The sequence below is a fragment of the Nematostella vectensis genome, chromosome 13, assembly GCF_932526225.1.
Source record: "Nematostella vectensis chromosome 13, jaNemVect1.1, whole genome shotgun sequence".
Taxonomy (NCBI): Eukaryota; Metazoa; Cnidaria; class Anthozoa; order Actiniaria; family Edwardsiidae; genus Nematostella; species Nematostella vectensis.
Genome location: NC_064046.1, coordinates 9221908 through 9245036, shown reverse-complemented (window position 1 = coordinate 9245036; position 23129 = coordinate 9221908). Strand labels below are relative to the sequence as shown.

General features: G+C 38.4%; 1 protein-coding gene across 4 annotated transcripts in view; it reads left to right on the top strand.

Annotated features, from left to right (window-relative positions):
• LOC5518589 overlaps positions 1–23129 on the top strand; it is a 38833-nt gene that overhangs the window by 10590 nt on the left and 5114 nt on the right. For 2 of the 4 annotated variants that reach the window (XM_048720637.1, XM_048720638.1), the window contains exons 3-15: positions 856–984; positions 1072–1161; positions 1249–1326; positions 1835–1870; positions 2471–2563; positions 3927–4022; positions 5136–5260; positions 5823–6148; positions 6530–6768; positions 6927–7177; positions 11073–11174; positions 13113–13321; positions 15696–15819. In XM_048720637.1, the coding sequence (XP_048576594.1) occupies positions 856–984; positions 1072–1161; positions 1249–1326; positions 1835–1870; positions 2471–2563; positions 3927–4022; positions 5136–5260; positions 5823–6148; positions 6530–6768; positions 6927–7177; positions 11073–11174; positions 13113–13321; positions 15696–15819 (1898 nt within the window). The remainder of the gene's footprint in view (positions 1–855; positions 985–1071; positions 1162–1248; positions 1327–1834; positions 1871–2470; positions 2564–3926; positions 4023–5135; positions 5261–5822; positions 6149–6529; positions 6769–6926; positions 7178–11072; positions 11175–13112; positions 13322–15695; positions 15820–23129) is intronic. The other 2 variants (XM_048720639.1, XM_048720640.1) reach the window with 2 other exon arrangements.

Sequence of the window (23129 nt, the reverse complement as noted above, 5' to 3'; positions counted from 1 at the left end):
AATCCGTGCTTCATCGGCCCGGTCGTGCTGGTATTTTTTGCTGTGAGTTAGAAATACTTTTTGGGTCTCTGCGAAGAGCTCTAAAATGGCGCGTTCGCGAGTGCTTTCTCTCGCTAACAAAAATCGTTGAATTGCAGCTTCTCTTTGCCTGGTTATTTAAAAGTGGAAACCATTCCCGGTACCCCCTTTTAGTTAGGGATTGTCATTCGTGTGGTTCTTGAGTTTTCTTAGCTCCTCCTTTTCTCCGTGAAAGATAGCAAACACTTTTTTCTTAGCGTATTAGATATAAGATACAGATCTAGACACTGCCTAAAAGCGGTTATCATTTCGCTATCACGAAAAAAAACGTGGCCAAACCAGCTAAATCGCAGTCTTGAATCGTCCGTAGAAAACTGCTAAAAGTTTTCATTGTCTTAAAAAGACCGATTCTTTTGGTAATAAGAGATACTATTATAACAATTAGACCTCAAGGGCGATTGGGCTATAAAAACCTAGTTCACACATTTTCGTTACACGTGGTCTTCGGCTTGATTGAGAATGTCCAAAAGCTGTTATGCACTTCCCATAGCCGAGTAGTCTCTAGAAATCGAGGTTCCACGTGGTATATTTAAGTAGGCACTAAAACGGTATTTGCACCATCAGTTTTGTTGTCTTGTGTATAGTTAAGAATGGGCGAAATAAAATGTATTTGCTACTTCCTAAAAGTAGTCCCTCAATCCCCCTTCCGCCTCCGAGAGCAGAGAGACTAGAGAGAGACCGAGACCTACGGTACTTTTAAGTGGGCACTAAAACATCAGATTTGTTGTCTTGTTTATGGTTAAAAATGAGTGAAATAAAATATATTTGCTCTTCTAGGTAATAGAAGACGAGCCTCACTCCGGCCCCGCCCTGTCTGAGAGAGCACCAGAACCGATAGGATCGATATATGTCGCGCCGAGACCGGAAGAAATGCTTTCGTCTCTTAAGAGACTACCGAGACCTACGGTACTTTTAAGTGGGCACTAAAACATCAGATCTGTTGTCTTGTTTATGGTTAAAAATGAGTGTAATAAAATGTATTTGCTCTTTTAGGTAATAGAAGACGAGATTTCTAAAAGTAGTCCCTCAATCCCCCTTCCGCCTCCGAGAGCAGAGAGACTACCGATACTACCGAGACCTACGGTACTTTTAAGTGGGCACTAAAACATCAGATTTGTTGTCTTGTTTATGGTTAAAAATGAGTGAAATAAAATATATTTGCTCTTCTAGGTAATAGAAGACGAGCCTCACTCCGGCCCCGCCCTGTCTGAGAGAGCACCAGAACTTATAAGACTACGGATTAATTCGGTACTTTTAAGGGGGCACTAAAACATCAGATTTGTTGTCTTGTTTATTTATTTTCATCTTTTGCAGCTTTGGGGAGTATGCTCCCAGACCCCCCTGTACAAAATTATTTACACCCGTGAAAAAAGGGCTCGAGATAAACTTTTCTCCCTGGCTTGGTGGTTTCAAGGCCAGCTGCGCCGCCCCTTTATGGGCATGTCTATGTCATTGCCGCCCTCCCCCCCTCCCCTCCATCCCCTCAAACACAATAATTTTAGCGTTTTTTGTTCTTGAGGAGGGCCTTAATATTTGGTCGCATTTTTGGGGGGAGAGTCACCATTTTTGTGGTTTAGATTAGGAGAGGGTCGCAATTGTTGAACTAGAAAAAAATTCAACTATGCAGACCTCCCCCTTTCCCCCCCAGATAAATAATGACCTTCCCATAAGGACAGTCCCGTTGGTCTCAACTTCTCAACGGTTCCCTGTTAAACCGGTTCCACTGTATTAATGGTTATTTCTGTATATCCCTCAGCCTGACGAATCTTACGATATCTACTATCTACCTGAGGTTAGTGTTTATTGTAAGCAATTTCACAGAACCTACAGAGTAGGTTGTAATAATAAGAAGCATTTCATATATTTTAAAATGGCAAAATTTTCACTGGGGATTATGCACCCAGACCCCCCTGTACAAAATTATTTACACCCGTTGGTCTCAACTTCTCAACGGTTCCCTGTTAAACCGGTTCCACTGTATTAATGGTTATTTCTGTACATCCCTCAGTCTGACGAGTCTGACGATATCTACGATATCTATCTACCTGAGATTAGTGTTTATTGTTAACCAACTTCACAGAATCACGAGTAAGGACATGGAATTGAATAGCAGTTTTTCATTTTATTATGGCAAGAGGAAAAGTAAAAACTCTATTTCACCTAGATTGGGCTATAAAAACCTAGTTTTACCATTTTCGTTACACGTCGTCTTCGGCTTGATTGAGAATGTCCAAAAGCTGTTCACATGCACTTCCCATAGCCGAGTAGTCTCTATATATCGAGGTTCCACGTGGTACTTTTAAGTAGGCACTAAAACGGTATTTGCACCATCATATTTGTTGTCTTGTGTATGGTTAAGAAAGAGTGAAATAAAATTTATTTGCTCTTTTAGTTTATGAAAGACGAGGTTCATTCCGGTCCCGCCCTGTCTGAGAGAGCACCAGAACCGAAACTACAACAGCGAACACGGAGCAGATATTCACTAGTAAGGACATGGAATGGAATAGCGTTTTTTTCCATTTTATTATGGCAAGAGGCACTAAAAGTAACAACTCGATATCACCAATTTTCTGAGACCTCTACTGGTAAGAATAGCCCGTCAATAAGGGATGGGTCATTATTTAACAGTGGGAGGGCGGTTAGGTTTCGTGGGAGGGTTGCTATTTTTTGAGCATTGACTTGGGGATGTGCCTCAATTTTTGATACAGGGTTTAGGGTAGAACCCCAGACCCCCTACAAAATAGATAGATGAATGTGATGCGCCTTTTGCTTGCACTTTCATGACTTTCGTTTGGCTGGCATTGAAACTCATTATCCCCTAAAGTGTGGCCTCTACTATTTTCATCTTTTGCAGCTTTGGTTTTATTATTTTCCATCCATACTAACTTTTAAGATTGGTGGTATGAAAATATATTTAGATTTTATTTCAGTTGGGAAGAAGCTACCAATGATGCTGTTTTCTATTTAGGTTGTAATAATAAGAAGCATTTCATATATTTTAAAATGGCAAAATTTTCACTGGGGATTATGCACCCAGACCCCCCTGTACAAAATTATTTACACCCGTGAAAAAAAGGCTCGAGATAAACTTTTCTCCCTGGCTTGGTGGTTTAAGGCCAGCTGCGCCGCCCCTTTATGGGCATGTCTATGTCATTGCCGCCCTCCCCCCCCCCCCCCCCCCCTCCATCCCCTCAAACACAATAATTTTAGCGTTTTTTGTTCTTGAGGAGGGCCTTAATATTTGGTCGCATTTTTGGGGGGAGAGTCACCATTTTTGTGGTTTAGATTAGGAGAGGGTCGCAATTGTTGAACTAGAAAAAAATTCAACTATGCAGACCTCCCCCTTTCCCCCCCAGATAAATAATGACCTTCCCATAAGGACAGTCCCGTTGGTCTCAACTTCTCAACGGTTCCCTGTTAAACCGGTTCCACTGTATTAATGGTTATTTCTGTACATCCCTCAGCCTGACGAATCTTACGATATCTACGATATCTATCTACCTGAGATTAGTGTTTATTGTTAACCAACTTCACAGAGTCACGAGTAAGGACATGGAATTGAATAGCAGTTTTTCATTTTATTATGGCAAGAGGAAAAGTAAAAACTCTATTTCACCTAGATTGGGCTATAAAAACCTAGTTTTACCATTTTCGTTACACGTCGTCTTCGGCTTGATTGAGAATGTCCAAAAGCTGTTCACATGCACTTCCCATAGCCGAGTAGTCTCTATATATCGAGGTTCCACGTGGTACTTTTAAGTAGGCACTAAAACGGTATTTGCACCATCAGATTTGTTGTCTTGTGTATGGTTAAGAAAGAGTGAAATAAAATTTATTTGCTCTTTTAGGTTATGATAGACGATACTCGATCCCAGAGAGCACTAGAACCGAAATCGTGGAGATATACCCCGTCGAGATCGGGAGCCAATTTTCCAGCAAAGGAGGTTAGTTTCTATTGCTCAGCAACTACACAGCAAACACAGAGCAGAAAATCACGAGTAAGGACATGGAATGGAATAGCGTTTTTTCCATTTTATTATGACAAGAGGCACTAAAAGTAACAACTCGATATCACCAATTTTCTGAGACCTCTACTGGTAAGAATAGCCCGTCAATAAGGGAAGTGTCATTATTTAACATCGGGAGGGCGGTTAGGTTTCGTGGGGCGGTTGCTATTGTTTTAGCATTGACTAGGGGGTGGGCCTCAATTTTTGATACAGGGTTTAGGGTAGAACCCCAGACCCCCTACAAAATAGATAGATGAATTTGATGCGCCTTTTGCTTGCACTTTCATGACTTTCGTTTGGCCGGCATTGAAACTCATTATCCCCTAAAGTGTGGCCTCTACTATTTTCATCTTTTGCAGCTTTGGTTTTATTATTTTCCATCCATACTAACTTTTCAGATTGGTGGTATGAAAACATATTTAGATTTGATTTCAGTTGGGAAGAAGCTACCAATGATGCTGTTTTCTATTTAGGTTGTAGAAAAAATAATGTAATTATACTTGAAAATTTTAACTCGAATCTAATCAATTTTACCCATAGCAAAGATTGATAACTACCAACCGACGAACCAGTTTCGCACATGCTCGCATTAAACAAAATCGATGACCCGGCTAAACGGGTCCGCCCGGTCTCCGTACGATATTTCCAGAACAAAAATAAGATGTTGAATGGCAGTTGAATGAAAAATCAAATCTCTTTAAAATCCATTCGACTCGCGTTCCACACCATTTGACCGGATTTACGGGGGTGGCAAACGGACCAAACGTGGCCAAAACAGCTGTATAGTTCGTTGTGTTTAATCGTCCGTAGAAATCTTACTAAAAGTTTGCACGGTCTAAAAACAGAGAGATCCTTTTGGTAATCAGATAGACTATAGTTAGTTAAAGCCTTATGTATGATTTAGTTTTCAAAATATGTTAAAACATTTGTTTGCCGGTAAAAAGCCGGAATAAAGAAATATCCCCCTACATGAATAAAGATATTGCTGTGTTTGTTTAAATGTAAATAATCTACGTTCTACTGATAAATGCCATCTTTGTCCGCTAACAGGCCATCAAACATGGGTCTGTTCAGAGTTTGCAGACGGATTTTCAGATGGAAATCGCAGGTCCCAAGATCCAAAAGACCCAGTTTGTGCAGGAAATTGATTTGCACCGCGTTGAGTGTAAAATTATGTGAGTTTCCATTCTCTTGTGATGATTTTGTTTTTGTGCATGGGAACGAGGTACTCGGGTGAATTGCACAAACAGCAAAATATATACACCTATTTCAATAAAGGTTGTCAGTGCAAATGGCAAATGGCGATTTTCAAATGGCAGTTCTAGTAACAATGCATCTCAAAGAATATTGATAATTCAAAACAATTATCCATTAAAGGTTACCAATGCTTGGCTCTGACATTGCTGGACTTTATTTAAAACCTTCAATTTTATGAATAATTGGTTCCCATAAGCCATTTACCATTTGCCATTCGCCTTTTGCACTGACAACCTTTTGTGAAATAGGTATATAAAGCTTTTTTAGTACAAGAGGCGTTCAATTCTCAAATTAGAGAACAGCTGAGCACGCAAGTCCCGGTAGAAGCGTAAAATCGTCGAAAAAATATTTCCAGCGAGTCTCCTCTCCATGCGCTTGCCTCAGTTCGCCTAATGAAATAAACTTGGTGATTGCTATGGATTTTAATGTCTGGTTCAGTGGCCAGTCTGCAGAATATTTTTTTCGGTATTACTTTTGCAGGGACGATAAGGGGGCCACTTGGGAACTTGAAAGCTTTGGCATTTTTCTGAACATCCCTCCAGGAGCACTAAAACAATCAGTAGAGATACAGTGTGTTCGTCACTCGCCCACCGTCTTTCCGTCAGTAGATGGGGAAGTTTTTGTCAGTCATATTGTGGAAGTGGGTCCAAAGCCCTTGACATCATTTTTCACACCAATGAGACCCATCCTTCTACATATCCGTCATTCTGGTGGCAATGCCCTTGGATATGAAACAGTTGCCAAAGTGATCAATGGAAAGACATGGGAAGACATTGATTCATCGATTGTGCATGATGAAGACCAAGGTACGTCGTAAAAACCTCATACATTAGAAAGATCAATGCTTGTACCATACAAATGTACTGCAGAAGTAGATAAGGACCTGGAATTACTCCAAATAAAGTGATCAGTATTCACGGTAGATAATTTTATTATTTATTAATACAAATAGTTAGGTCAAGATGCTAGTTGATGTCCAAAGCTGTAACATTAAGTGGTTTTGTTATCAAAGGACACAATTTCATTTCATTAATAACATATTAAGACTTGAGGCAGAACAGTCAGAAATTATATTGTTACTTATGAGCGCACTTAGCCTCTGCAAATTTTATTAAATCTGGAATGAATAAACAACTTAAAAGTTTTTTTTATTTATTTTCTGATCATCTTTAATAACATTGGTCCAGGATCTTACTCACGTGAGGTTAAAGTAGTGAAGCCCATGACGGTTGCCATAGTAAAGCGGCTAAAGTTCACCAGGTTTGAAGTCAGCGTGGAAGGTGGGACGTTTTCATCAAGCTCAGGAAAAGTGCATAAAACTTCCCTCTCTGGCCCAAGACCAAAAGTGATCCTTTCTTCCTGGCCTCGGGCGGATGTTACATTCCCTGAGGGTGCCATCACTCACCCGTGTCAAGGGAAAATGGCGGTAAGCAAAAAGTACTTAAACGTCACTATTGTATGAATTAATCCACAGCGATGAATTGCTTTATTCTCGTGATTCACTGTGATTATTTTGTACTTTTGTTGCTATACACTCTATTGTCCTACAAGCTCACAAGATCCGTTATTTTCTTTGAATGACAGGTTCTGCCCATACCATCTAGCGCTCCACAGAAGGCGGGCTGGTCGCCATATCCCATATTAATCATGGAGGGGTTCCGCGGCCTGCATTTCCAAAAACCTGTTACAGTTACTTTCCCTTTTGAACACCCCTCCTCCGAAACGTCATCAATACGTCTGCTCTGTGGGGAGAATGGTGAGTGGAGAGACGTGACTGATGAAGTTAAGATTACAGAATCCCACATGTTGGAATTTGAAGTGCGCCATTTTAGTAGGTAAGTAACGTAAATGTGTTAATGAATATAGTCAAGCTTATGAATAAAGAGACCGTGACACGAAAAATACATAAGCTTTTATAAAGAAAATATAGCTATCGATGTTTGGTTTTAAAACTGCCTTTGCGCTTATTGATTACAGGAATTTTTGTAATCGTGTTTTGAAAATGTCTTGTCTTGGCGACTTTTTTTTGATTGGCTGACGTCAAGAGTTGTACACACTTGATGGGGTTCCAGTCGAACTTCGCTTGCCATTGTAGATTTGTTAGGATGAGGACGAGCATATCTCTTGTATTTTTTCTATTTCCTCGCTTTTTAAGTATTGGTAAAGAAAGATGATTACAATTTTCAAACAATGGATCCAAGAACAACTTTTTCCTATCACTAAGATAGGGATTTAATCGAAACCTGAAGTGAATAGAATAAAAAGACATCTCTGGAGTGTTTACCAGTTTTAGTCGATCATTTTATTCAAGCAAATGAATTTCAACCCGATTATTTTGGCTTGTTTTGAGCACTACGCTTTATTTTTACCGGTAAGGATGAATGGTTTGATTATTAGAATGTTCTATTGGATTGGACTTGAGTTGTAGATATAATTACATTTTTCTTCACGTGCGAATGTGAACGGCCATAAAACCAAGACGGGGCGAACAACTTCACTAAAGTTAGTAAACTCACAAAAATACCAGTTCACCTTCAAACAACACCCGGGTGGAAAATGTTGAAAGAACCACATGCAATTGTAATAATCTCATTCACTGTTGAGCCTCAAAGTACAATAAATTGCCAAACGGGAAAGCGAAATAGTTTGTTTTACCGCTCCGATTGACAACATCATTTGATTCAGTCATTCAAGGAATGATATTTCTCTACAAATCGAACAGTCGAATTATCGACAATAATTAGTCTTTACAATCGGGAGGGAGGAAGGGTAAACATAAAGTTCGAATTTGTTCTAGAGCCAAGAAAAGCAAGGTGAAGGGTGAAAAGTTTTGTTGTGAGTGTTTTCTTATCGCATCGTACTCTTTGTTTTGCTAGTAAATGTACATATTTGTGCGGTTGTTATGTGCATTCCCTTTCAAATAAGTATACCAAGTCTTGATGGCAGTTTTCCTTTTAAAAAACAGAACTATTCAGGGATTATAATGCTAGTAACATCTACTGCATTTGTAGATAATTAAATACAATCGAGTTTTTTTGCCGTTCACTCATTGATGAGTTTTAGTCCTCGCATCTCAACCTACTTTTTACATTCTAGATTTCCAGTCGTTTCTCGAGTTTAATATCTTGACGTTTTTTTATCTCTTTGTGTAGATGATTTATAGCTTGCTTCAATTGTTATCTATAGGGGGCATTGTTTAGTGCGTAAAAATGTTCTTCTAAGAGCGTGTTTTGTTTTTGTGACAATTCGCAATAACTAGGACGAAAAAAACTATACATTTTTTTTTCTCTGTATTATTTGAAAGCATAGACTTTCAAAATTTTTATTCTGCTTTGCAGAAATGTAGATGCGTTACTTTTTGCCTTGTAATATCGTTTCGCAATTATTAACAGCGTATTTCTTATCGCTTTGATCAAAATTGTAATCGAAAAAGGAGTGAGTTTGCCGAAAAGTTGGGCGATTCGCGCGCAAATGGTGTTCAAAAGCTTATAAAAAATATGAATAAAAATCACCGCTCCAATTGCTGCAGGATTTCTTTTGGATACTTTGCTCAGGTTACACTCAGCTTTTTTCTGGGGAAGATTCGGGCTCCACAATCAATTATATGTGTATTTTGGGTGGGAGCGTCCTATTTTGTATGGGAATGTCTAATGTTTATCACCCACTTGTACAACTCTTGACATCACAAGTGATATGCAAATTAGATATTCGGATGTCGCCGGTTTCATGCGAAAATCTGCCAAAATTGCTCATTTTAAAAGGATAAAAAAATCAGGTTTCTGTTTAAATCAAGTATCGAAAATTGGAGGAATTATTGTTGGGATATTACGCTACTATACTAACTAGTCAATTTGTCAAAAAAAGCAAAAGAGAATTTCCTGTCACATTCTCTTTAACCCATTTTCTCCTACACTACCCTATACCGCCCTAAGTTATAGGAAGCCATTAAACCATTTGCTCATACACCGCCTTATAGCGGAGCCAGTGCGGCCCCATAGGGATAGAAATGGTCTATAACTAGGCGACTCAGTTTTTGTGGTCAATGACGTCATTGTCACAAGCTGCCAGCCAGCCTGCCAGCCGCGATCTGCCTCGGCACAGGCCTCCAGAGCACGCAAAACAGTATGGCGGACGCTCCTGGAGTATTTCTGCCCCCCAAAAACACACACAAACTGACTTCAGAAAAGCCAAGAATTGTCGAAAAAGCAGTGCTTGAAAAAAATCATTCGTGGAAATGCTAACCACGGATATGAACTTGGCTAATTATGTGCAAAAGACTGTGTAAAAGCATGCTTGAAAGTTTTGAAGAGTCAAGTCTTGTGCTCGAGTCAAGGTCAGCTGAAATGTCAAAGTAAGCCACAAGATAAAGAAAAAAAAAACAAGCTAATTTTATGGACACCTTCTCCGACAAGTGCTCCTATGTGTTTGTCTTTGCACTGGCAGACGTAGGTAAGTTAGCGTATTGTATTAAAGTACTTAGCGGAACGATTTTTTGGAGTTGTTTTGTTTTCAAACTTTGAACACCTTTTTCATTGTTGAATTTAATTTACTTTAAGTACTTACCTCAGGGAATAAATATTCTAGGCTGTATTTATCATATAAATACAGCCTAGAATATATAAGGAGACCAACTCTCAATTTCTTTAATGTTTTAGGAAACCAGTTCTGTATTTCTTTCTCCAAAGAAAGCTGGAGTTTACCCAAGTAATTAATTTAAGCCTTGCTCATCTTTGTGAGAATTTGACCAATCATTCATTGAAATGAATTAAAAATCACTTTGGTTTTATTTCTAGTATATCATAGCTGTCAAACCAACTTGGACATAAATCTTGTGAAATCGGATAAAATACAGCAAATATGTGAGAGAAAAAAAAAACAAGAAGCCAATGCGGATGAATACAGAGAATGTATGAACATTCTCACAAAAATTAGGTTTATGATGAGGTCCAAAATCTTGTGACAGAGTTGACAGCTCTGGTAACTTATATTCAATTCATTCATGAATAGTAGTTTTTTGAATTTGATGCGAAGCACCCTACCCCGGCTGGTAGGATTTGCAACCTTGTCTATTTTATATACAGAAGGCGACAGGAAAAATTTGCAGCGGCTAAAACAGCTTAAAATGGCAAACAATGGCGGGTTTGAGTAGCAGAAACGTCAAGCTACTGTTTTATTTCCAAATCAGTTTATTTATTTCAACGAGATTTGTTCGCTCATACAAACTCTGTAATAAACCTACACTCGCCGTGAGCCTGATTTAAAAAAAAAGGTCCACATACATATTAGGACCTGTAGGATCTTTTATTACCTAATAATATGCCTTGTTTTTATACCACCTACAATATTTTCAATAACCCTGGGTACCTCAATGTTATCTTAAAAAACTTTTTTATCTCATGTCACAATATAATGTGGTCCAAGAGTAAAATTCAGGTTTCGTAGAAAGCCAAGACAGCTTTTTTGTAGAGGAGCAATTTGCTCAAAAGCAATGGTTTTTTGCCTCTGCAGCTTCTATAAAAGCTCTTTCAACATCTGGCTCATCAGATCATAGAGCTTTATGAGACAGCAAAGTTCATATGTTCATTTTCTGTAATGGGTATCATTTTAGAAAATTTCAGTTGGGACTATTTTTATTTTTAGGTTCTTTGAATTATGTTATTGTGGTATAATATTTGTATCGTAAGGAAATTACCAGTTTTTTCTTAAATGCTTTTCTCCAAACTTTTTCAGGTTAATCTCAGCCAGAGATTCTGAAATCAAGCTGAGACACAAGCTGCTGGCTAAGAGGCATGACCCAGGGCAGGATGTACATATAAGGCATTGGTATTTAATGTAGGTCACCAAAAATAAACACATATAAAGTAACAAAAAGTAAGATAATATTTTAATGGGAAAAATGGTTCTAAAAAATGAACCAGAGTTATAAAAGTAAAAACCCTAGTCTTTTTCCAAGTTAGCCTGACATTTTCTTGTATAATGTGTGGTTAGTGACATTTAGGCTATTTAGGTTCATAAATAGTCTCTTGCTATTACAATGACTCATGGTAAAGTAATTGAGGTAGTATGTTAATAAAAAAAAACAGGTCTCCTATATGATCCCTTAAGATCATATAAAAACAATTTAGAAATCAATTTCCTATTTCAACCTATTTCAAATTATAGGCTTAATAGATGCTTATAAAAAGGATTCTAATTTGATAATTTTAGGTTAACAGGTTTATTCTAGGTTCTTATAATTATGTGGTTCTTAACTGTATAATAAAATATTTTTCAAATATGTTGGAGTGCTTTTAGTCCACCCTTAGCAAAGTTTTAAATTGCTTACTTTGAAACTTACACAAAAGAAAGAAAATGATAAAGCCCTATCTTTGCAAGTTAAGTAAAGTAATTTAAAGAAGTAAAAGGAATTGGGACAGTACAGGCAGGGAATGAGTGCTTTTACCTCAAATCCACTATGATAGTGTGATTTGCTGATATACTTATTTTGTATAGGAATTTGATATGTATTTGTTCATTGTTTTTAATTTTGAGGAACTTTAATTGATCCTCACTTTACAATAAATATGACCTGCTTTCACACCTGAAAGCCTTCCCTGTTAATCAAAGCATAAATTTATTTTGCTAATTTTGCTTTATCAGTTGTCTATCAAGTATAGTTTAGTCAATGATATCCTTTTAGTAATGTCAATAAATACTTTTTTTTTTACCTAGAACAAAAAACATATCTGTTCTAGGTATTCCCTAGGAGGATTGGGAGGACATATTTTAATAATAATTGCAGTATTTATAGAACATGCAATCTTTATATGTTTTTCATATGGTGTCTTTTTGTGGGTGGTGGAACATGATGCATAATTAAAGTCCAGGGAAGGGGGGTTCTACACAAGTTTATGCGGAAAAAAGTCATGCTGGCTCCGCTTTTAGGCAGTGCCTAAATCTATATATTATCGCCAAAGGTTATTGTAAACCATTAACCCATTATTTGCCACCACTCTACTCTATAGAGGTTATATTTAGCCATTAACCCATTTGCTCCTACACAACCCTTTACCGCCCATGGTTATGCAAGTCATTAACCCATTTGCTCCTACACAACCCTTTACCGCCCATGGTTATGCAAGTCATTAACCCATTTGCTCCTACATAACCCTTTACCGCCCATGGTTATGCAAGTCATTAACCCATTTGCTCCTACACAACCCTTTACCGCCCATGGTTATGCAAGTCATTAACCCATTTGCTCCTACACAACCCTTTACCGCCCATGGTTATGCAAGTCATTAACCCATTTGCTTCTAATAGCCTATACCAAGCTTAGGCTCCTATAATAGCAAATACCAAGGTTATTGTGAGCCATTTACACATGTCTTCTTGCACCACCCTATAACACTGCATATTTTTGATGGGCAAAGCGTCTTTGGGAAGTATGTAAGAAGAAAAAGTTATAATAACAATAGTTTCTAAAGTAAACTAAGAATACGAGCATTAATTTTCATAAATATGAATAGGTAATAAAAGTTAAATACATTTAGAATTAGAAAACATTGCGGGATTTCGACCTTTTCATCGGTGTCTAGGCAGCCTATTTATATTGACTAAAATCGTATTTACCAAGCGCTACCAGAACCAGTAACTACCCATTGAAAATATTGTACAGGAGTACTGAGATAATCTTGAATGCTATTTCATTATATTATGTAAAGAATATGAAGGTAAATATCTTATTTCTATGATCTAAATCCAGGCTAACTATGATGTTATTTGTTCCAGTCTCTGGCCATGGGTCGTTTTGGGGACTTTAGCATCTGTTGGATCATTGGTTGCGCATGCCTCTCAATTGGCCTCGTATGTGAGGCGAGTCCCGGTGGCAGCTTACATTGCCGCATTCCAGATGAGTGAACCAGACATGGACAAGTTTGACATGGCACTGCTGAGCTGCTCAGCGCACGAATATCAGGAGCACCGTGTACGCTTGGAGGGTACGTAGCGGCTATTTAACATGCCCCCGATCCAAACAAAAGCAAAACCACAGCATCTATATAATGGAATCTGATTAGCTCTTCACTTCGTGCGGTTAATGGTCACACTGCTTCAATAAAAAAATTCTTGAAGCATGCTCAATTTGTGTACATGTATTGTTACATTACTTCATCAGATGCCACGTGCTTTAGACTTTGCGTAGTAGTGGCTACCATTTTACCCAAAGTCGTTAAAGGTAAGGTGAAATGGCTAGCCACTCATTCACTTTGCAACACGTCTTGTATGTGAACTTTTTCCTAGGTTGGCAACCGCAATTTCTTGCTCCCCTCGACTCCTGTCGCATTGAACGACAGGAGTACCTGGTCTTACCTCCTAAAGATATACCAAGTGATAGAACACACTCAAGGCTTCATTTTATTTCAAAGAGCTCTATGAAATATCCCTTTGTACATGTCTGACACTTCCCACCCCTTTTTTGTTTGCAACACTACTCCTCTTGCCACGCGCCAAACTCTTCTAGTTTTGTGCCTGCTACCCCCCACCCCCCCCCCCCCCAACCCTTCCTATCCCCTCTCTTCGCCCTAGGTGCAAATGACACGAATACCCCCTTTTAACCAACAATTACAACATAACCAACTGTCTAGCATGAATTACAAGGTCATGGACTAATGGCTTCAAGGTTAAATTCTACCAAGAGAGCATAAGATAAGAGAGGGACACTTTGGTATTACGCCGCGCGCCATGTCGATTCCAAATCTGGCTATTTTTAGGAACCACCACCCCACCACTGCGCGTGAGCATTTTTACTCACCCTACCCCGCGCTTTGGCATTTACATCTTGTTTTTTGCTGCTGTTTTGTGACTTGAAACCGAAAAAAAAAAACACCCTATTTGCACAAATACCATCGAAAATTTTATTCTAGCATCTAGGATCTAGGATACGGGCAGTTGCGGTTTATTAAGGGGATGTTAGTACTTCGAGGATTGCAAGATTTCAAAAACGAGACTTCATTCAAAATCAAGAGCGGAAAACCGCGTGCTACAAACACCGTTTTCGCTCTAACTTGCTGCTTCTTCGTGGTTTCTCAACATTCTAATGAATGTCTTCCTAATGGACAAACGAAATCTGTAAGTTAGACATTAGATATGATATTGTTTTTTGTGAATATTCCGTTGAATTGAGAAGGAATCGAAGAAAAATACATTTCATAAAACTATCCTTGTAGCGAGGGATTGCATTTTTGTGATGATCAAAGCCAGCAAGCTGAAGTATCTGAGCTTTTGTAATAGTGAGAAAATGAAGAGGGAGATATTGCTGTACTTCTTTGATGTTGTTATTATTGTATGTTATATTATTATGTTGTTATTATACAAGCTGGGGTCGGGATTTGAATCAAACGCGATATCACAGCCATTTTATCGCTCGTCGGTTTTTTTCTTTTTTCTTCACTTGACTTCGCCGCTCAGACAAACAAAACAGTCAAAAATATTCAGGGATTTAGCTTTCTGTGAGTATATTTGCCAATCTTGCTTAAGTTAGACTTGTTTTTTTCTTCCAAGTTATTTTACATGATCTCTTTTCATTCCTATCGATTTGGCAAAACAACAACACGCAACCCGCGGGGGAGTAGGACAAAATAAAAGGAGCAAATCCTCACGCGCAGTGGTGGGGTGGTGGTTACTAAAAACAGCCAGATTCGGAATCGACATGGCGCGCAGGTAATACCAAAGTGTCCCTCTCTTATCTTATGCTCTCTTTATCCTACTTTATAAATGTGACAAAAAAGGGAAAAGGTAAACTAACTAAAGGTATACCATACAGATATCTTTTATAACTGAGAGTTAATAGTCTAAAACGGCAAACGCAGGGAAAATAGGTCCGCTTCAAGTAGAAAGACAGTATTCGTTAATTAAACCAATTTTATTGTATATACAGCTTATATTATAAAAGTCGGTCTAGCTTGTTATAAAAGTTTTTATAAAAGTCTGTATATATAATCTGAGGTTGCTTCCAGCTTAGTTTTACTGGCTTGCCAGATTCAACCTTGCCAGATTCAACGTTCATCTGAACGTTTCAACTTTCCAGTTAACATCGCTTTCTAAAGAACACGCTATGTTCGCACTGCCTGATGCAAACCAGATATGCGGTTACAAAAATTGTTGGTTGGCTAGGCGGTAGGGTGGTGCAGGAGAAAATGTGTTAATAGCTTACTATAACCTAGGACGGTATAGTGAGTTGTAGGAGTAAATGGAAATATAGCTTACTATAACCTAGGACGGTATGGTGGTTGTGTAGTGGAGCAAATGGGTTCGCAACTTTAAGTACCGTTCAGCTCGTATCATCTCTATCTTTTGTTGTTGTTGTTGTTTCAGGCGATGGCTACCATTTCCTGGGATTCGATTCTCCCGATTTGCGAGCACAAGACGAGATCTACCCAGAGTTAGTGGGAGGGCTCACAGAGGTTCCCTCAAGCGAAATGTACCCGACTAAATTGGCGTAAGTAGAGCGATTTATCGGTGTTCAGCGAAACACGATCAATAAAACAATTATTATTAGTCGATTCTTAAATATGCGAATAACAATGGATAAGGAGATTTCCTCAGTGAATAATTCTCATGTTTTCTCTGAATTTATCGTTCGTTTACCGACCTTCATCAGTTCGTTGGTTTACCCAAGGACGTAAATAGCCTTTTGACAACTTCGTTTAAATTAATCCATCCGCACATGCGCAATAAAAGCGTTGTTGCGAGGGAAAGAAACGCGCAGACCGCAGTATGTGGAGATTTAACCGAAAGTGACTACCTTATTACACTTAATTTTCGCGACGTCAAAATTTCGCGATTTTGAGATGGCGATATTTCGCGATACTTTATTTTCGCGATTTTCCTTTTTTTTTGTAAAAACCAGATCACTTTATTTTCGCGATTTTGGGATAATAAATTCAAGCAAAACAAGTGGACTTAAAATGTGCTGTAATAATCAAAACTGAAACAATTTATAACAAAAAGATGCGTGGGCTAAATTTAGTTCAACTCACCCCCTTACCGTACTATATGTACATTAGATGACTAAATAGGCAAAATGTTTCCATTAAGCCTATCGAAGGGCCAATAATCTCCCAAAAGCTTCTTGTGTACCCATTTAATTTTCGCGCATCCTAATTTTCGCGACACTTAATTTTGCGCGTCACTCTATTTTCGCGAATCTTTTACGAATCTAAACGTGACGCGAAAATTAAGTTTAATAAGGTAGGTACTATTGCCGTGGTTGGACCCACCATTAATAATAATAATAATAACAACAACAACAACAACAACAACAACAACAACAACAACAACAACAACAACAACAACAACAACAACAACAACAACAACAACAACAACAACAACAACAACAACAACAACAACAACAACAACAACAACAACAACAACAACAACAACAACAACAACAACAACAACAACAACAACAACAACAACAACAACAACAACAACAACAACAACAACAACAACAACAACAACAACAACAATAATAATAATAATAATAATAATTTATTGATTTCTATAAGGCATTCTAACGTGACAAGATGATCGAGCGCGCTTTACAATATATAGGATAGAACATACACAGCATGAAATCGTGATTTTACGCAGAAGTTTTCATCTTCTTTTATAAAAACCTTGTACGTTTTTCTGAATGCAACCTAGAAAAGAAAAAAATCAAATTAGTAGTTTTTCCATGTACCTGATATACAGTTAAACAAGGTCAAAACATAACCCATAGAGCTGATTATTGAGTTCATTATTTGAGCATACTTTTAAAATGGACTTGAAAAGTAAAGAGAGACATGCCTTAAATAGGCATCTATTGTACTAAAAAATTCTTGAATTTCTGCTTTTGAACAAGAAAAGAGGAAAGTAACTGATTTAAATTAACCCATTGACTCCTGGCTATTTTTGAGCTGAATTTACAAAAAAAAACAGACTGAAAACAGATACCTCCCCCCCTATACTGGGTTTTATACAGCCCATCAAAGTCAAACACAGCTGCACCTAGTCAGCGGTATCCAAGCTTTCCAACAGTGCTTTGCGGTCCCACTTTTAATCCCTCGTCGTTGTGCTGAAGCCAGCACAAGTTGGTGGTTGCTTGTATTTTTCATAAAAAATACAGCTATGAGCATATTAGAAGAGTGTCTCAGGACATCATGAAGTCTTTTGGGGCATAATTGAGTGCTTTGCTTATGGATATTTGCAAGCAAAGGTGGATTCATGATGATTTTTTCTTGTTTGGCTTTGCCTGGATGAGAAAATAATTTTCTAATGAATTACCACAGCTCTCCTAAATGCTGTCTTTTCTAAAACCAAATTGATTCCAAAATTGTTTACACTGCTATTCTGGGTCTGTATGACCTGGAATTGATTTGTTTGGCTTTGGGGTGAAAAGACTTCTAAAAAACCATCTGACTTTGGGGAGAGGAGTGTTGACTGGCCCTCCCCTCGTGAATTATACCCTGGATCTCCCAGAATGCTTTGCAATTCGTAAAGGCATCTTCGTGGTTTTACAAGCCTTCAAGGAGTGGACATTGTGTTTTGAGGCCATGGAAATGAACCTGGAGGATCAGAATAAAGGTATCTATTTGTGTCTAGAGCTGTGTTTGTTGATCTCTCTCCCTTGTGTGGTATTTTGAGCGTTTTATTGAGAGGGGTGATTCTGCTTTTATTTCCTTGTTCGATTTGAAATTTGTCAAAGAACCTGTGCTATTATTTGGCTTAAGAGGAGTTGCCAACACCTTGGTTGGATGCATATCTTCAAGACCATTTATCCCTTAGACTGATGCCTGAATATCTTCATCTTGTTGTGTTTATTTTGCATTTATGATTTTTTGGGGTTGTGGGTACTTCCCAAAGCCGGCACAGGCCGGTTGAGGGGTCAATGTGTTTACCAACACACCCTAAAAAATTATGCTTGCCTCACTGCCTGAGAACAATGCCTTTTTCGAAAGCTTAGGCGCATACAACAGTGTAAGCAAATTCTGCTTGATAGACAAACAAGCCTCCATTAGTTATGTGATGATATTCTAACAGATAATTTTTTATGTTAAAACCATTGGGAAACCACAGGGAACCCAAACTCTATAAAAATATTTGCCTTTATAAATTCAAAGCAGCAGTGTCAACAAACTTTTGATACTTTTCCTGTATATTCACCGTCAAAGTAATCTTATCACAAAACATTGCCTGAATCTGATGTTTTCTTGGGCATTTTTTTCTAAAAAAGCTATGCATATCATCCCTATCAATGATTCCAGTCATGTCCAAGTAAAAAAAAATTCTATTTTCTAGGTTAAAGATATTCACTTGCTAGAAATGGCATATATGTGATCCAATCCACTAGTGTATCTCACAGCACAAGTCTAAAAAGGCCTAGTTATTTTGATTAAAATCTAGGGGTGGTGGATTAACCCATTGACTCCTGTCTATTTTTGAGCTGAATTTACAAAAGACAGACTGAAAACAGATACCTTCCCCCCTATTCTGAGTTATATACAGCCAGTCAAAGTCAAACACAGCTGCACCTAGTCAGCGGTATCCAAGCTTTCCAACAGTGCTTTGCGTTCCCCACTTTTAATCCCTTGTTGTTGTGCTGAAGCCAGCACAAGTTGATAGTTGCTTGTATTTTTCATAAAAAATACAGCTATGAGCATATTAGGAGAGTGTCTCAGGACATCATGAAGTCTTTTGGGGCATAATTGAGTGCTTTGCTTATGGATATTTGCAAGCAAAGGTGGATTCATGATGATTTTTTCTTGTTTGGCTTTGCCTGGATGAGAAAATAATTTTCTAATGAATTACCACAGATCTCCTAAATGCTGTCTTTTCTGAAACCAAATTGATTCCAAAATTGTTTACACTGCTATTCTGGATCTGTATGACCTGGAATTAATTTGTTTGGCTTTGGGGTGAAAAGACTTCTAAAAAACCATCTGACTTTGGGGAGAGGAGTGTTGACTGGCCCTCCCCTCGTGAATTATTCCCTGGATCTCCCAGAATGCTTTGCAATTCGTAAAGGCATCTTCGTGGTTTTACAAGCCTTCAAGGAGTGGACATTGTGTTTTGAGGCCATGGAAATGAACCTGGATGATCAGAATAAAGGTATCTATTTGTGTCTTGAGCTGTGTTTGCTGATCTCTCTCCCTTGTGTGGTATTTTGAGCGTTCTATTGAGAGGGGTGATTCTGCTTTTTTTTCCTTTGTCAAAGAACCTGTGCTATTATTTGGCTTAAGAGGAGTTGCCAACACCTTGGTTGGATGCATATCTTCAAGACCATTTATCCCTTAGACTGATGCCTGAATATCTTCATCTTGTTGTGTTTATTTTGCATTTGTGATTTTTTTGGGTTGTGGGTACTTGCCAAAGCCGGTACAGGCTGGTTGAGGGGTCAATGTGTTAAATGTTACCTTACCTGTCCTCCTCGTGCCGTGTGGCACATAGGGCCTTCACAGTGCTTTTCCACTTTTCCCTGTCTGCTGCTTTTGACCGCACCTCGTCCCAGTTCCTCCACCCCGCCTCGCCTCTCTCCCTTTCCACAGTCCTTCGCCATGTTGTTTTGGGTCTTCCCTGTTTCCTTCTGCCTTCTTGTGTCCATGTTAATGCTACGCTGCAGTCATTTTCTCTTCCTTGTCTCAACACGTGTCCGATCATTTTCCATCGCCTTCTCTTCACTTCACTGCTCAATTGATGTACTCCAGCTCTTCTCTGTACCTCTTCATTCGTTACATGGTCTTCCCAACTAATCTTCAATATCCTTCTCAAACACTTCTGTTGGAATACATCTAGCAATTTATCATCTTTCTTGTTCATCTTCCACGTCTCGCAACCGTACAATAAAACAGAAAGTACTAACGACTTGTAAATCTTTATCTTTGTCCGTCTCATGATCTTCTTTGAGTTCCATATACGTTTCAGCCTTGTGTACACACTCCTTGCTTTTGATAATCTATTTCTGAGATCTTTCTTTCAACCACCCTCTCTGCAAACTTTTGCTCCTAGGTACGTAAACTCGCTGACGTCTTCGATTTCTTTTCCATTGATCACAATATTTCCATTCTGTTTGGCATTTATGCTTAGCATCTTCGTCTTCTCTAAGTTTATTTTCAATCCCGCTCGCCTAGCCTCGCCGTCCAGCTTTGCTGTCTTCTCCTGAATATGGTGTCTTGTTGAGGAAAGCAATGCTATGTCGTCCGCAAAGTCTAGATCGTCCAGTTTAAATGTAAATTCCCATCGTATTCCATTTTCTCCTTTTCCAACTGACCTTCGCAATATCCAGTCCATGACCAATAGAAACATAAAGCCCGGACATATTGCAGCCTTGCTTTACCCCCGTCTTTATGTTGAACCATTCTCCTGTTTCACCCTGATCTTCGACCGCACACTGGAAATCTTCATAAAACAGCCTCACAATGCGCATAATCTTCTCTGGAACTCCATACTTTTCCATAATTACCCACAAACTCTCACGATGGACTGAATCGAAGGCTTCCTCAAAGTCTATGAAATTAACATACAAAGTTGCCTGCCACTCATTCACTTGCTCTATGATGTTTCTCAGTATAAATACTTGCTCCGTAGTTCCTCTCCCTCCTCTATAGCCAGCCTGCTCTTTTCTCAACTTTTTGTCAACTCCGTTCCGTATCCTGTCAATAACAATTCTTTCAATGTGTTAAATTCTATTGTATATTTGTTGAGTATGGTAAAAAAACTGCCAATTTCTGATTGTTTTTCCGATTAATTTTTATCATGCAAATGTTGCTTTTGCGAAATGCTTTTCACATGGCAGATGTTTTCAACTTTCGGTAAACGGCCGCTCATATTCAAGGGTTTCAATAACTTTTGATGTAGAAGGCTCTGCTTGGGAAGTAGGGGGCTGTAGCTTCGATGCATAGAATAATTGATCAAATAAAAACAATGGAAATGGTGCAATTCTTCATGTAAAAACGGAATAGATAGTGCAATTTTTCATGTGAAAACAGAATATATATTGTTTTCCATCTCTTTTACTTTCCATTATAAATGATGATGCAATTGGTAACAATATATCAAGTCATAAGGGTTCAACAGCTTGATTCACACTCTCCCAAATCTATCATCTGATTGATTGCTACTGCTGCTTTGTATAGTACAAATTACAACAATGACAGATGTGACCTCTCATGAAAAAAAGAATAGAACAATACTGAACAAGTTTTCCTTTTACCTATTTTCATCAGTGAAGGCGCTATTTTTGATCAGAAAGACTGCTGTGTAGTTCGGGCTAAAAATTATCCATGACCCCCAAAAAACGCTACGATTCTCAAGCGATGCAGAGTATATATGTTTGAAAGTAACAGACAATCAGCTTAAAGAAAAACAATGAAAATCGAGAATAGATAATAGTGACAATGACGTGATGTAATTTAGTATTTAATCACAAATGGTGTATCATACTTTATTTGATAGGAGATCAAGCATGGCAGTAGCAGGCGGTTCACCGCCGGTATCTGCCTTCTAATAAAACCCCTGATTGCTTATATTGATATTGTTGACTGACTTTGAATTCAGTGCCATTCTTTTGTCGAACCTAAGCATAAAATACTGGATTACTGAACTCTGTTTGACTTCAACTCTGCAAAATGTAAACTTATAGTAAACAGAGACAATAAAAAATTGTTACATCTCCCAAGGATTTCCCGCTGAAAATGTTAAAACTTTAGAGAAAATATTACATGAATTGATTGGTGTTCAAAGTTTTTTTCTTACAGTTGAAAATCATCATTCCATATCTAGTTCATTTGCTGTTGTTTTATTCTGGGATAGCATTATCCCAGAAAAAAACAACAACAACAATTGATATTTACATAGTTCTGTGATGAATTATTCTTATTACTGCACCAGAAAGTTAAAAGATATGCCAAGCAATGCACTAGCTCAATAATAACCGAGCCTAATCTTAAAAAAAATTTAGTGGTTTGTATAAAATAGAATTTAATAAAACAAGTGCTTCATTTCTCCGCTGGCCAGATAAAATTGAGCACTGTTATATGAACGCCTGCACTCACGCATTATCATAGCTCCAAGTTTCGGCTTGTCGAGCACTCTACGGCTACCCATAATGGAAAAATTCAGCATCAACTACTCGTCCAAGAATATCCCACTACCATCACGTAATGACTACCTTCAACGCCTCATCGAAAAGACCGAGCACTTTTTACGCAGAATGCGCTGGAAAGCCTACTTCTTTCTCAACCCCGATCCCACTTCGTTTTCAAAAGAAACGCACGGCTTCAAATCGACCAAAAACCCTCCTCCTATTTATGAATTAAAAGACTTTGAAGACGACATGCTGAAAATGATCCAGTCCGTAAAATTCAAAGAAGCTAGCAGCCCATTCCTCAACAAACTAAAAGAAGACAGCGACCGCATAAAAAATGAACCGAAGCTCCTAGTCGCCGCCGACAAAACTACCAACTTCTATAAACTAGAACCGTCAGCCTACAAGAATCTCCTAGAAAAAGACATAACAAAATCCTACAAGAAAGCTCCACCCGAGACCACGCAAGCCATCCACAAAGAAAACAAAAACATCGCGACAAAACTAGGAATCGACGATGGAATGGACACCACCGCCAACAAACAAGCATTTATAACACTCAAAGACTACAAACCGAACTTCGCTAATAAACCGACCTGCAGACTCATCAACCCTACCAAGTCCGAAATAGGCAAGATCAGCAAAAGTATCCTCGACCGCATCAACACCACCATCGCAACAAA